The 16384-nt window shown below is 33.8% G+C and overlaps 1 protein-coding gene across 1 annotated transcript in view; it reads right to left on the reverse strand.

The window, feature by feature from the left end:
- Positions 1–1820: 1820 nt before the first annotated feature.
- The window catches only part of jeb (low-density lipoprotein receptor domain-containing jelly belly protein), a 192262-nt gene continuing 177698 nt past the window's right edge, over positions 1821–16384 (reverse strand). Inside the window, exons 2-3 of the mRNA XM_017619932.1 lie at positions 5110–5270; positions 1821–2553 (exon numbers count right to left, since the gene is read on the reverse strand). Coding sequence (XP_017475421.1) covers positions 2494–2553; positions 5110–5270 — 221 coding nt within the window. The 3' untranslated portion in view covers positions 1821–2493. The remainder of the gene's footprint in view (positions 2554–5109; positions 5271–16384) is intronic.

The following is a 16384-nucleotide window of genomic DNA, read 5'->3' on the forward strand; positions in this document are numbered from 1 at the left end:
ACATACAAAGGTACATACACAGAAAATATTCTTAAATAGAACGAAAGGAAGGCTTTTGAAATACCTCCAGCTTATTATGAGTGTGCCTGATTAGAGTAAATATGTAATGAAATAGATAATTCTTTTAGAATCATTTTTGATCGAAACGGAATTGAAGGAATTTAAAAATATGCTTAGCAAAATATGCTAAAGTGTTTTGAAAATTTCGGAGTCTTTCGGAGTTTAATCTAACACTTGCAGGTGAACTCGGAAACTTATATTTCTTTAAAAAATTTAAATTTTGTTTAAAGTAATTTAAAAAAAATGACAAAACAAGAGAGAGATCGGAAAATTTCGAAGGTTATACAACACATGCAATAGCAATCCGAATAATACATTTTTGTTAAAAATAACTATTTTGTTCTAACTAAATAAAAATTATGCTTTGTAAAACTTGCGAGAAAATTCCGAAGTTTTCGAAGTGTTTTGTATACGTATATTTCTTTAAAAGGCTAATACATTTTTGGCGGAAAATTTCGGAGTATTTTCGACACTTGCAAAAGAGATGACACGAATCAAAACTTTTCTTTGCAAACCTATCTGTAAAGTTTTGAAATTTTCAGTATCCTTCAGAATTTTTCTGGAATTTATTTCAAAACTTGCAAAAGAATTTCGCAACATTGTATTTCTTAAAAAAAAAAAAAATTGGTTTAAAGTAATTAAAAAATAGAATTTGCACAACTAGCGGGAGAGTTCGGAAAATTTCGGAGTTTTTTCAACGTTAGCAAGAAAATTCCGAATCACAAATTTCTGTTAACAAATTTTTTTCAACTAAAATATGCTTTGCAGAACTTGCGAGAAGACTCTAAAGTTTTAGGAGTCTTTCGGGAACGTACATTTCTTTAAAAAAATTTACTTTTGTTTAAAGTAATAAAAAAATATAATTTGCACAACAAGCGAGAGAATTCGGAAATTTCGGAGTTTCATCACCATTTGCAGGAGAATTCCGAATCACAACTTTCGGTAAAAAAAATTTTTTTTTTTAATAAACGAAAAATTTGCTTTGCAAATCGTGCGGCGAAAATTCCGAATTTTTTTAAGTCTTTCTAGGTTTTTTCGGAGAAATGAGTTTTCATATCTTCGCCACAAATTCAACGCATTTTTTTTTTTAATTTTCTCGCTAAGCCAATTAGTATTACACCTTTCATCTCTTCAATATTTGCTACTACCGAGATCCATGACTTTGGGGGTGGGTAAACGATTTGTTTGTTATGCTAGAGCGCAATGCAATTCACACCCAGCTGCTTTTTGGTTATCTGCGTTTCGTTTCATATATTAGTACATATTTCGTTAATTGATTTTTTATTTAATTTTACATATGATTTTTGTCCTAACACTCTTTTTACAATTATTAATTTTAGTAATTACATTAATGTTAAACACATTTTACCATTAATTTATCAGTTATGCTCTATGTATCTCTGTATGTATGTATGTATATACGCTTTGTGTTTTTTTTTGTTTTTGTATAATATCTGGTTTAGGTTTTAATATTAATAATAGTAGCTCTGTTTTTGTTTTGTAATAATTTTTAATAATAGTTTACTTTATAATAATTTTAATAATCATAATAATTAATAATCAGTAATCAGTAATCAGTAATCAGTAATTTATAAACATTATTTAAGTAATAAGTAATCATAAGTTTAATCATAATTCATATGCATAACATTAGGTTTTCTTTTAGTCCACTTGCTTTTTTTATTAATTTTTTTATTAGTTGAATAAACGTTGTCTACAAACATATTTGTAAATATGTATGTTTGTCAGTTGTCGTTTTCTCTCTTTTGTGGTACTATTTGCATACTTTTTTTTAAACACACAATGAATGTCTGTTATCTTTTTTTGTAATTTACATGCTTGTATGGTCAGTTTCATTTTGGGGTTTTGAATGTTTGTTTTCTTTAATTAGTTTTTTTCGCTATTTGCCTATTATTTAAATACTTTTACATACTTATGACAGCTTTTTACAAACAATACTACTTTTTTGTTCTTTACGTCCATTCCTGCATGCGCCCTTCCCCACTGATTCTTCGTTCGCATCTTTACTCTTCAGTTCTCACATTTAGGTTGCCATTTGTGGTGTATGTATGTATGCAGGTGTCTCTATGTGTGTGTGGTTAGTAAGTGAATGTGCTCATCAGACCTTTTCATTTGTTCACTTCAGCACTGATTCATTTGTTTGGAATGATTTTTGCAGGAATAATTATTTTTTTTTACGAAATTCGGGCTGTTCTTTGATCATTGTTTTTTAATTATTCATATGCGGTGGTGATGATCGTTATTGTGTATTTTTTTTCGAGTTTTCTTTGGATGTTTGTTTATGCTGTTTAGCTGTATATTCGTGTTGCTTTCGTAAGTGTGTTTTTGTTTTGTTTGCATTAATGCATAGGAAGGCGAGAGTTATGTTGTGTTATTTTGTTGTACAATATGTGTGGTGGTTGTTGTTATTGTTTAACGCCCTCGCGCCCAACGCAGTAACGCATCCGCTAACACATCAAGATGGGCTTTAACCTGTAAAAAGCACAAGGAGAAAACATCGTATTTAGTAGGTAATAATTAAAATTACTTAAATGTACAACTTTGTAAAAAATAGGAAAACTTGATGTGTTATCTGTATCTGATCGCACGTAAGAAGTAAGAAACCATTCAAGTTTCAAGGGTACTAATAGACATAGACCGTTTTGCAGTAGCACCGACGATAAGAAGGATAAGATTGCATAACAAAATAACTACAAGGTTTTTCTGAACATTTTCGGAATACCAGCAAATCATGTTGTCACAATCAGAATTGATCACCCTACACTTCTCATTGAATTGTGCACTTAGAGGGAATATTTTTTTTTGGAGTATTTCGGAGTAACTTTAAATCGCATTTCTATACTCGTAATTTACTAGGTACCCCATGCCTTTAATGGAACTTCATATGAATTAAAATATTAACTTTTTTCGGAGTATTTCGGAATAGCCATTTATCGAATAATTACAATCACAACTTACTACACTATACGTTTATTTGACTTTGGTAAAAATTTAAATATGAACTCCTTTTCGGAGTATTTCCGAGTAGCCTCACATTGCATTGTTATAGTCATAACTTACTATCCTGCACCCTTAATTGAGTTTCGTGAAAATGTATCTAAACATTTTCTACCTAACGTATTATCTAATTCACGCTTGGAAAGGCCCTTCTATGTAGTATTTGCCAAAGCTTCTTTAGTGATAAGGTCAATTACACGCTTGAGAGCCATAATAATAACGAAAATTGGTGACTTTGATGAAAGAAGATGGAATAACGAACTGTACCAGGAGGACGACTCTTCGGAGAAAATATCCTTATACTCCGCACGCTTGGGCGGACGACGAAAGCAAAGGCCCACGAAAACAATGGAAGGACCAAATGCAGAAGGACCCGCCCGCACTTAGGATGAAAAACTGACACAAAACTGCAAAGGAGAGGGGCAACTGGCGAAGCTTCTTGGTCTCGGCCCAAACCGATAAACTGATATGGTTCCAAATAAGAAAAAGAATAAGGTGAAATAAGTAGCCGCAAGTGACTGCTTAGAGACAGTTCATTGTGGAGCGGTAGCATACTTTGTCCGTACTTATTCGAGAACTACGAAGAAGCTGCAGTAATCGGCCATTACCGGTGCAATTGCGCCATGATTAATAATTTTAATTTTTTTTTTTGAAATTGAAAACATTCAAATGCACAAAATGTGGTTTCAACCAGTTGGGGAGCTATATGCCTTACATCGCGGCCAGTTAAAGCTCTACGGCGCGAGAAATTCGCAGAATGTGTAGTTTCCGGGAAGTGGCTTTGCCAGCAATATCATGCAATTTAACGACTTTGGATTTAGTTTTTCCATTTCAATGTTATAGTTTTCAACGAATAATGGGCTAGTCCAAACTTTATTTTAAAATAAAAATGTTTTCTTTCCATAGACTAAAGGAATCAAAATTAACGAACGATCGCACGGCAGTACTGAATGTAAATAATAGTGGACGGCGTAACGGAATCAATGCCGCCTTAGATGTCGAAACTAATTAACTCACGTCACCCTGGGATTCTAGTCTTTTGTTCCATACATTTTCCAACTAGGATGATAGTAATTCCATCTACATCGATGGCTCAAGGCTGTAAAAAAAAGTCGGCTCGGATCTACGCTACAAGGACCTACATATAGGTCAAATATATCGCCTGCCTAGTAATTTCTGTGTCTTTCAGGCGGAGATCTTTGCCATATAGAAAGCGGGAACGTCACTATATTCCTTCACAGCCAGGCGGGATTGGAAACGTTAGGTTCCAAGATACTACGAAGTTAGTTCGGAATTGTCGTACATATATGGCTTCACTGAGTCACGCCAAAATCTCTCTCTACTGGATTCCTGGACATAAAAGTATCGAAGGGAATGAAATAGCCGATGAAACACGGCTCGTAAATGCAAATTAGTGAAGCGAATAACTCCCTACTACATACCACCGGTTTCTCATCTACAAGGCGGATTTATGAATACATCACAGCCGACTGAGATATCTCAAGATCCTTTCGGCCGAAACTCAATAAGAGTCGTCCTGAAGCATTATTGACGGTAAAAATTTGCAGTAAGATCTCTTACCGGCGCGCCGTTACCACAGAGCACTGCGTTATACTACCAATGCTTCATCGATGACGTATACTAACAAACTTAAGTTGCAGAAGTTGTCGGGATGAGGAAGAAGAGGAATAGTTTCACCACATCCTACTCCAATGCCCATCTCTCTAGGCAAGAGTTCGCAAACATTTAGGATCACGCTTTTTAAATAGTTTGGGGGAGATGGCGTATGTATAAATACCGCAGCTGGACACCTTCATCGGGGATAGTAAATGGTTCAACAGACAATATGGAATAACTTCGGTTAGAAGGATATTCCTCCTCCTGGCAGTCATAGAGGTTATTCACAACGGTCAAGCTTGTCTCCTAGTAGAAGTACGACTCATTCGTGCATACATATACTTATACGTATGTCGATACAATTCATTCGTGCATACATATACTTATACGTATGTCGATACAATATTAACATACCGTTTTGTAGAACATACACGATCTCCGATCTTCATCCTCACCCTCCGGACAATCGATGAATCCATCGCATAGCACATGATCGTCTATGCACCGATACCGACCCTGCAGATCGGGTGTGGGACACGCAAAGCGCTCCATGCCATCCATAGCGGCGGGACATTCTAGAACGAGATACAAAACGATAAAGAATGATTAGGATAGTAAATTAAGGGGGTTAAAAAGTTAAAAATAAAAACATAAATATAAATTTTAAATTAGCGTAAAGGTAAACAAAAGTTCTTATATTTCACGAGCATTTGTAATCAACTTTTAATAAACTTTTCGTTGGCCGAGAAACTTGAAACTTTACGGTTGGCACAAAACCCAATGTCAATGCAATAAGAAATATAATTTAATGCGCATTTAGTATTTAGTTCATATTAAGAAGGTATATTAATTATATGAAAAGGAAACCCTCCATAAAAAATTCTGCCGATAGGTGGCGCAGGAGTCGAAATATTTGGTAAACCAATATTTATGGTCCGATTTCGTTCATATTTAGAAAGTTTGCGTTAAAAATATTTTTTTTACTATTAACTTATTTTATTCTCTTGTTACACTTTCTCCCTAGAAAATCAACTAAAACAGAAGAAATGTATAAAATTTTAATGGGAAACTGTCGTACGAAATACCCAATATTAGGCCAACCAACGAGCGAGTGAAAAGTAGTAAATACTTAGTTAGTTTTAAGATATTCTTTTTCAGCAGACAATTATGTATTCGGAAGTGTTTGGTTCCACATTTGACATGTATACATAGCTCTGGACCTGTTGCTCAGTGTTTCTAGTAATAAGTCTTTATTGTATAAAGCAGGGATCACCCGATTTGTACATTTGTACAAATTTGTACATTTTGGCAGTCATGTACATTTTGTGTGGTTGTCTAGAAATAATATGTTCAGCTCAATAACAACTTTCCAAACAACACCACTATGTAACTGTGAAAATGTACAAATCTGTACAAATGTACGAATCGTGTGATCCCTGCTTAAGCTTAAAAAAAATTCTATCATGTTTCCACACATGAATGAAAAAGCACATACATATGTATGTATGCATTTATGTTTGTATAATTTTATATCTGTACAAATTTACAATGGTGACATTTGTCTTAGCAGCTTGCTGACCTTTTACATTTGACGTCAGCATTTAATTGGATGCGGCGAATAGGGTGTTGTACTTACAACGGCGGAGGGGTAAATGATCTATTTTAAAATGAGCGTATGCTTCTATAAATGTATTCAGTAGGCATGTTCACACGAAGGGCTTTTCACGTCAAAGGTCTCGTTGAACGTACCCTGCAAAAATCGCGACTACTCCATGCATGCGTGTAAAGAGTACTCCCTAAGGACCAAGGAGTACTCCAAAATTAACCACAATTCATATAAAAAATATGGTCCAATTAACATTGCTATGTCCTAGGGCAGGACCATATACTCCATCCCTGCATTACATCAGAGTAGCACAAAACTACTCCGACATATTAACAATGGCATTGTTGTTATATTTTTTCTTTTGTACACGCTTTTGTTCTTCACTTCTCAAATGCTTTTTCGAAATTAATAAAAACCAAGACAAAAATTAAAAATTACATGTTGCCTCTGACGGTATTCGAACCCGAACATGCTGAGAGCTAAGAACTAACAGCTAGCATCTCTACACGTTCAGCTACAGCCAGACATGCAAATGTGCTTTCAAATGCTCAACTTCAATCACGTTTCGTTAAAACACGAGCAGTGATCGGATAACAAACAATAAGCTGGCGCAGAGACACGAGTTGGTCCGCTACAGCATGACAGAGGAACACTTTTGTAAGTACTCCAATTTACCACAAATAGACTACATGGTCCAACGATTTTTGCAGGGTAGTGAACGTTAGCAGGTTTATTTTTCTCAATACTCCTAAGGGTCATTCCATGTATGGGAGAATCACGAAATAAATTTTAAAATGCCTTAATTATTCCTACTTGAGTAGTAATTTTTACTATCTACATTTTATTAATCTGTTTAAGAATGTTATTTTGTTATTTGTGTTTATGGAGACTTTTACTTCATACAAATTTACTTTACAGCAGTCAAAAGGACCTACACTGTACATGAGAAAATCTCACAAGTTGTTTTTTTATTTTAAGTGTCACTTCCTTAGCTCAACAGAAAACAGAACACGCTAAAACGTTCTTCGTGCATTTATTTCAATTAATGGAGTTCCAGACAAGCACAATAAAAAAAATTATTTGGACAATTTTAGTCTTCGAACGGTTATTTATGCGAAAAAAACCGAAATGGCCACTTGTTTTATTGTAACTCCAAAAAATCGCAATTGCTTCTTGATAACTTTGGGAAGTTTTCAAATAGAATGCTCATATTAGAGGCAATCAAAGTTGGCATCAAATACAGCATATCTGTGAAGTTCCATTAGTGTGCCCCCAAATTGAAAAAATGGTAGCATGCAAAATATCCCAGGTGCTTTAAAATTTGTGAAATTTTATGATTTTTGATTTTATATTAATAATTTAAGATACTTTAAAGTAACAACATAAAATGGCTCAAATGTTCTTCCTGACAAAAAGGAACGAGCCGACGAACGAACGAATGTAATATATATGGTCACTAGACACGAATAAAGGCGCGACCTTAAAAGTTGACCGCGAAAATAAAAACTTCAGCGAGAAAGTTTACGGCGAAGAAAGACGCCTTAAAATATTTGACGGCGAAGAAGGACGCGTAAACTTATTTTCGCGGTCAACTATGTTTGCGGGTGTAATAGTATGTACATTCCGTACATAGTTTTTGGGGAATAATGCTGAAGTGACAATCCTTGGCCAAGCATAAATCTATGATTACGGGTCTTTCTTCGCGGTCAACTAGGTTACAAGTCTTTCTTCGCCGAAGTTTTTCTTAAGCGCATTTTTTCATAAATTTTTTTTTGTGCACCGTCGTAACGCTAGCGCGCCTTTATTCGTGTCTAGTGACGATATGTATGTGCATAACGAATACTGTGTAAAAATCTTCCGCGCGAATCGTTAATTACTTTTAAGTTGAGACGTGTGAGTAAACATGTTAGTAGACTGCTTATGGTGCTACGGGGCGTATACGTTACATACGCAACTATGGGTATATGAGCAGGAGTAGTTATATTTACTTTTTTTAGGAGGTATATTTTTTCAAACTTTCATTCAAATACATTTTCGCGTTGTAATCTTTTTCTTTACGCAAAATTGAAGATAATGCATTTTCTAAGATAAGTGTGCCTACATTTTCAACCAACACGTTTTTGTCAAAAAATTTAACAACTCCTGAGATTTGCTCATATACTAGTATTTTACAACACAAAAAAAAAATCGCTCGAAAATTAAGTGTTTTGGCTAAAATTTGCACTTCAGTGCACAACGTCACAATGGAATTGCCCCTTAGTAACTCAAAGTAACACAATCAAGTTTATTTTTTTTTTGTCTTTTAATATAAATATATTTTTTCGGCACCATCTCTTGCAATAATTTTTCAACATTTTTTCTCAATTACTTTGTTTCCCCTCTCTCTCTTGCTTTCTCTCTCTTCAATATCTAGCATACTTTTTTAGTCTCACAATAGCCTGCGTGTCATTTGGTACATAACCTTGAGCAAGCTGAATGTGAGTGGTAACCAAGCACACGTCCACTTAATCATTCTTATTCAAAATATCAAGCATCACAGCTGTAGTAGTAAGCTAGTCGCGAGGGGCAAACTACTGCATTTAGCACCAAAAAAAAAAGCCTTCAGCACTACTAGCCGCTACAATACCACTCACTGCTTGCCTGGCGGACGGCTTGCTAGACTGTTTATACGAGTATTTAAATGATGGCGCGTGTATGGGCATGTCTCCATTCAGACAGCACACATAATGTACATACATATGTATTTCTTAGTACTATACAGTATTGACGCAAGTTCGTACGATGTTTTTTATTTGTTAATATAGTTGTTTTGCAAAGAAAAAATGTAAAATTGTGTGCATAAATATCGTGCAAATGTGGAGGTTTAATTTTTATTATGACCTGCTTAAGCAATTTCCATGAGAATGGGCAAGGTCAGCGGTCAAATGGTGTCAAGTGGGGTTACTACTCGCAATAACTGAATTGTTTTGGTGTCCGAAAGTTTTGAGTAAGATATGGGAATTTTACTAAAAAAAATCTGCGTTTAGGTAATGACGGGTGAATAAATTTTAGAGCGTCAGCTAATTTAGTGACAGACTGCTTTGGTGTAAGTAACGGGTGATTTTTTTGAGGTTAGGATTTTCATGCATTAGTATTTGACAGATCACGTGGGATTTCAGACATGGTGTCAAAGAGAAAGATGCTCAGTATGCTTTGACATTTCATCATGAATAGACTTACTAACGAGCAACGCTTGCAAATCATTGAATTTTATTACCAAAATCAGTGTTCGGTTCGCTTTACGTCCGATTTATGGTCTACATAATCGACCAAGTGAGCAAACAATTAATGCGATTGTGACCAAGTTTCGCACTCAGTTTACTTTATTGGACATTAAACCAACCACACGAATGCGTACAGTGCGTACAGAAGAGAATATTGCGTCTGTTTCTGAGAGTGTTGCTGAAGACCGTGAAATGTCGATTCGTCGCCGTTCGCAGCAATTGGGTTTGCGAAACACATTTCGAACCGAACACTGATTTTGGTAATAAAATTCAATGATTTGCAAGCGTTGCTCGTTAGTAAGTCTATTCATGATGAAATGTCAAAGCATACTGAGCATCTTTCTCTTTGACACCATGTCTGAAATCCCACGTGATCTGTCAAATACTAATGCATGAAAATCCTAACCTCAAAAAAATCACCCGTTAGATGTAAAACTATTTGCAGATGCTTCAGAAACCTTAATCAGATGGTTTTCCGAAATAAATAATTCTTATAGAAGATCTTTCATGTATTCAAAAGAACATATGCATTGTCCAAGCATCAGAAGAGTTCAAGAGATTGCAAATTTTATTAGTCTGAAAAATTCGGAGTTCTCATTTAACCTGAATTTATTCAAAATAATAAAATTTCTAAAAAAAAAGTACTCCGAAAATTTCGAAATCTTTACAATTTTGCTGTAAAAGCTGGTTTATTGAAACTAGACTAATTTAATAAAATAAAGCAGCATGCAAAAAGCAAAATCACTCAGTACTTCGTAATTCTGAAATTTCGGAGTACTTCAAATTGTTATTTTTTTATAAACTTATTATTTTTTTATAAATTTACAATCAGTTCAGAGTCTTCCAAGCTTTAAATCACTTAAAATCACTGAGCAAATTTTAACTCCAAAATTTCGGAGTACTTGAAAATATATTTTTTTGATTAACGAACACACGTTCGCTACATTTTTTGTTTTTTGTACAAAAATTTAGACTCCGAAAATGTCGCAGAACAAACGAATCAGAGTCGTTCATACTTTATTCGTTCATACAAAAATTTTGGCCTGGGAATACAAAAAGCTTTTTGCATTTTCACTCCATGTACAATAACACTGGTTTACAGCAAAAATGTTCAATGGATGCCACTGTCCAATTCCTATGTAGAATTGCTCGATGATTCCGTAAATCGAGCTATTTTTTTTGCTACGTATACGTTTTCGAGATATTTGCAATTTACCGTTATTCAGCTCCAAACAAAAAGTGTTTCAACTGAATCTTACGAACCAATTCAACAATCATAAAACGAGGTACGTCAAATCAAAGCTAATAAGATTCTCCATAAAACCCACATACATAACTAGGACCGATAGGACTTATAATTTCTGACAAATTAATCATTCAATTTTATTTTTTTTTATTTTTTAATGAAAAAAAAATTTAACTTTAACAGAAGAAAACTTTAAAAAGTAACAGGTTCTGTGCCAAAGTTTTGCACTTGTGCTAAAGTCTGTTCTGTTAAAAAAAAAGAAGCAAGTTACTAATGAAGGAAAGCGAGTGATAAATAGAGAAGTAATAAGTGGTCAAATGAAAATACGCAAATATTTTTTGTATGAAAAATGAGCAGGAAAAAAGTTACTCATACACCTGAGTAATACGCTTTTCTACTCATAATTAACGCGATTTTCGAAATCACCGAGCAATTCTACATATAAATTGGATAGTGGCGTCTAGAGAACAAAAACCAAACTAAAATTTGTGATCCAGTGTAATTAGAAATTTGAAGTCGCTTCGCTATGTATGTACATATGTGCCTGTGAACACATTTTTCTACTAATGAAATAATTTTTTTAACATAAAATTCGATGCAAATGCGAAAATTCCTAATTTAAGCACTTCGAAACACTTAAAAATTAGGTATAAAACAAATTTAACAAGGGATGACGGAAATTCGTTTCAAAATACATCATACACCCATCTAGTCGGAAACAACAATAACCAAAAAGGAAATAAATAAAAGTACCTCACGAATGAAATTACATACATATGTACATCTGTAGAAATTAATTCTCCGAAAAATTCGGAGTCCTCAAAACTTTCGCATTTATACATACATTTATTTATACGCATGCCAGTGTGCACAATTTTATTAAATATTATAAAGAATTTACCTATCAATATATTCGATGCAGATCCAAGATTTTGCAGTTCTGTCAATTCGAAATCCTTAAGGATAAGCGCTAAATATGAAATAATCTAAAATCAACTAATATAAAACTAAATACAAGTACTCGTCTTCTGATAGAGCACACGAAATATCTATGAAATTTTGCACCGAAAATTTAATTTAACTTTGCGTTATGGAATTTTCGCAAAAGTCACTTAGTTGATACAACTCAAAATACCACACAAAATAACTTCGAAAAAAATAGCAAATGCAAACACTTGCTTGCACATATGTAGCCCCTAACAATTTGAATTCATATTCACAAAAGGCCAACCAATTTGCCAACTGCTTACTTTCCCACGTGAAAAAGCAACTCCCACTCTGCATCTTACCAACTTTTCGCCGCAAAATAAAAAAAATGCTAGATTATAGTTCCAAGCGAACTTAAATGCACTAGGAATGTGGAGCACCCTTAAAACCAAATTTGTATTTGTAAAAAGCAAACGAAACTATTTTTAAATCTACATACATTTGTAGCTATTTGTGTAACTAAAACAATAATAACAAAAATATATAGTCAAATCGTAAAGGGAGAACGGGGAGTGAGTTTCGAATAAAAATAGTTTTCACAGTGTAAATATAAGTGTAAGCGTGTGCACATATACATACATACATACAACTGTAGGTATGAAGAAGCGAATATGAAGGAATAACAAAACGGCGCGAATATAAACGGAAATAAATGTATGCATACACGTATAAATATTTGTTCCCTTATATATGTACATTAGACTGCATCACCAAAAAAAAGTTGTGGTTTTTCCGCCGATATTATAAAATCTATTATATTTTAAGACGTCCACAAAAATATTTCGGAAAAATATTAAGATTTAAGCAAGCCGATTTGAAAATACCTTCGAAAGAGGAGTTTTTTATAAATAAAAATAGTTTCTTAAAGAACTTTTTGAAAAAGGCCTTCTCAAATGACAAAACAGATTAGGCTTAAAAAATCTGCATAAAAAGATTTAAAAATCTTTTCAACGGAATCGTAATAATGATATTTTGGATGCTGTTTTTTTTTAATTTTTTTAAAGATTGATTTACGAAAAACTTAAATAACTGGGCCAAAACTATTCTCATTTAGACTTATGGGATCTCGGTTGAAAGGTATTTTCCCATTAGTGCGATTCCGTTCAATTTTGTATTTTTTTTCTAATATTTTTATGCAAATTTTTTAAGTTTAAGCCGTTTAGTCAGAGCAAATTTTTTCAAAAAACATTTTAAGAAATTATTTTTATTCATAAAAAACTCCATTTTTGGAGGTATTTTCAAATCGGTCCAGCTCACATAAATCTTAATATTTTTCCGAATTATTTTGGTGAACGTCTTAAAATATAATAGATTTTATAATTCCAATGGAAAATCAGTACCGATTTTTTTTTTTTATGGGGAGCGATGCAGTCTAATGTCCATATGTATGTATATATATGAACGTCACTGTAAGAGTGTATACGCAGCAAGGAATTTGGTGATAAATGAAAAACGAAAAATGTGGAATTGCTAAAGAAAAAGAAGAAGAAGAAGGCAGCAAAACTAGCAAACTGGAGGCGCCAGCTTGTCCTGCAAGTGATTTATTCTTATGTATTTTCTAGACAGACAGTTCGTCGTGCTAGAGTGAGGGAGGAGTAGCAAGGAAGGCAGGCGTAATGTGTGGTGTCGAGTAGCGAAATAGTTGAAGTGTTGTAGAAAAGCGAACGAAAGTAAAGAGAGCGCGCACTGTAAGATTTCGATGAGTGTAGGCAAATTAGAAGAGCGACAAAGGCATGTTGATAAAGGTACAATTGTAATTTGAGAAAAAGGATTTTTAGAAACGAAATGATAAGGAAATTAGTGGAGAAGTATAAAGAAGTAAAACGAACTAACGCAACAAACTATGGGAAAAGCCACAAGGTTTTGAGAAGATACTAGTTAAAAGTATAGAAGTGGCAAAATAAAAATAAGTAAAGAAAGAGTAAGCTGCCGCCGTGGTGTAATCGTTAGCAGTGCGCGCTTCCACTCTGCTCAACCCCTGGTCAAAGCTACGTCGCAAAAAAAAATAGAGAAACATGGTTTTTTCTTAACAGCGGTCACCCCTCGCCAGGCAATGAAAAACAGTTTTTTATAAAAAAAAATGCAATCGTAAAACTTTCGGAACCTCTCCTTTGTGTGACAACATAACAACTACAGGTGGGACACTGCCAGCGGTGGGTTTACAGGGCCGATAAGCTTTATTTGTTTGTTGAGAATGGACGCAGTGGAGGGGGGCGAACTCGCGGACTAATAATATATTTTTTTCATAAAATGATGTGAGAGTTGTAATTCGATGAAATATGATGGACATATCAATCAAAAAGTGAATTATGAATTTTTTATTAGCTACGTCTTTTTGCATTGTAGCGACGATGCTTTTTACGTATTTTCGCATTTCAGGTGACGATATGTATTTCTGAGTAAGCATGTGCCTCGAATCATACACTTAATCTTTTCATAAAAAGTTTCATTAGTTTTTTAATTCCACTTTAAAGACGCTTATATTTTATTTCAAATCCCATGTTTGTGTATGTACATATATATGTATTTGTTTGCGTGCAGTAAAATTTCCGCCCAAATGTGCAAATATGCATGTCGCTGCTTAACTGATTGTGCACCTGACTGCTTGCCAGCCAGCCAGCTAACCAGGCAGCCAGCATGCTATCGGTGCATGCAAATCCATAGACAAATAGAATTGTGAACAAAAAAATGAAATCAGAAATTCCACGTAGTGCATATCAAATTCTTCGCATTACGCACGCTTGCACGCATACACTTGCGTGTCGCTAAATACAAATTCAATATTCACAAGCATTGGCAGGCTTGAGAGTCACTCACTTTGGTATGTAGGACGCATGCAACATGAGTACGCGTGTGGTAAGCTTTTAGACGCAATGGTTTTTTTGTCTTGCCTTTATCTCGTCTTTATTCCTTATGTTTACCTACAGCGCATTGCTTTAAGCTTAATTTTCCATTCGATTGTAACATAAATGAAATGTATTATTTGTATTAGTTTTGCAAATGCATGCTTTACAATTTAAATTGGACTGTAAGTCTTTTATATAAAGACATACATCCATACACATATATATTTAGTAGTTGAGTGTAGGCGTATGCTTACTATCTTTTGTACGAGTATGCAGATGATTGCGGAAGCCATGGCGTTTGAGTGACTTATTTGTGCGAGAGTGCATAAAACAGGATGATGGTGGAAAAGCGCCTTAAAAGCAGCAGCTGGTGCATGACGGATACTTACATATGTATGAAGTATTTGTGAAATGAAAATACACAAAGATAAATGCATAAATGAAAATATATACATAAAGCATATGCATGTATGTGAATGCGGAGAATGATAAAATACGATTTAAACGGCAACAATGTGGAGATAAGAGAATATATTTAATTAAATTAAATTACACTCAATATTACCGCAAGTTTCTTGTTAAACTACATTAATTTAATTAACTCTTTGTTTTATTATACTTCTAAGAATGCATTTCAAATGCAGTTGCATATTCTTTATAAGACTAGGCGCTTCGAGGTGTCTGAAACAAACTTTCGAGTTGTGGCCATACGCAAATCTGAATTTAAAAAAAATATATAAGGGGCGTTCCATACCAAATCGGACGGGGTTAACACTTCATTTGTTTAACATTTTTAGGGTTGATGCATAAACATAAATAATAAATAAATATGAGATTTGAGCTTGATTAATAAATTTTTATATACTTTACAGAACAAAAACAAAAACAAATCGATTTAGTAGTTTTCCAAATATCTCGAGAACGGGGCGAGGAAAAAATTTGAAAAAAAAATCACACAAACACACATAAAAATTCTCTATGAAAAAAAGATTTTTAAAATTTTTTTTCTTGAAAAATTTTTCACTTTCAAATTTTTTGAAAAAAGGAAGTGTTTGAAGATATGCCATCTCAAAAAAAAATTAAAAAAAAAATCACAAGGTAGCTCTGAGTATTGCACAATATTTAAGTACAGTATTATGGGGTGCACTCTTTAATAATTTGAAAATAAGTACATTACGAATTTAAAAATTTTTTAAATTTTTTTTGAATATGCAGTTTTGTAGCTCATTAAATTTTACTATAATAAAGTGCAAGTATGAAAAAATATGTATAAAGATAAACATAAATAAAAATAAAGATAACAAGTAAGAAAGCCTAAGTTCGGGCGGAGCCGAACATTAAATACCCGGCGCAAGTATTAAATATTTGTTTCTCACCTTTCCGAAACCTTCCGCTAGATGGTAAGCCGGGGTGTATCAATTTTGAGTAAATTAGCATCCTTCAATTTCGAAATATTGAAGTTTCAAGCATTTCTGAAGTTTACCGTTATATGAGAAGCGTCCGTTATTTTAGTCCGATTTCAATAATTTTCAACGTTTTGCTTATATGTGGCAAGCACAATCACCACACCGAGTTTGGTACCAATTGGTAGAACGGTTACCGATATACTTATATGTGATCATAAGTGGGCGGTGCCAAGCCCATTTTCCAAAATTTTACCATAAACGTATTTCTTGGTAAAGAATTGTTGCAAGCATCAATTTTGAATAAATTAGCTTCAATATTTACTGATTTATCGAGG

This window comes from Rhagoletis zephyria, unplaced genomic scaffold, assembly GCF_001687245.7.
Source record: "Rhagoletis zephyria isolate East Lansing unplaced genomic scaffold, Rhagoletis_zephyria_1.1 Rzeph_scaffold_00002, whole genome shotgun sequence".
Lineage (NCBI taxonomy): Eukaryota > Metazoa > Arthropoda > Insecta > Diptera > Tephritidae > Rhagoletis > Rhagoletis zephyria.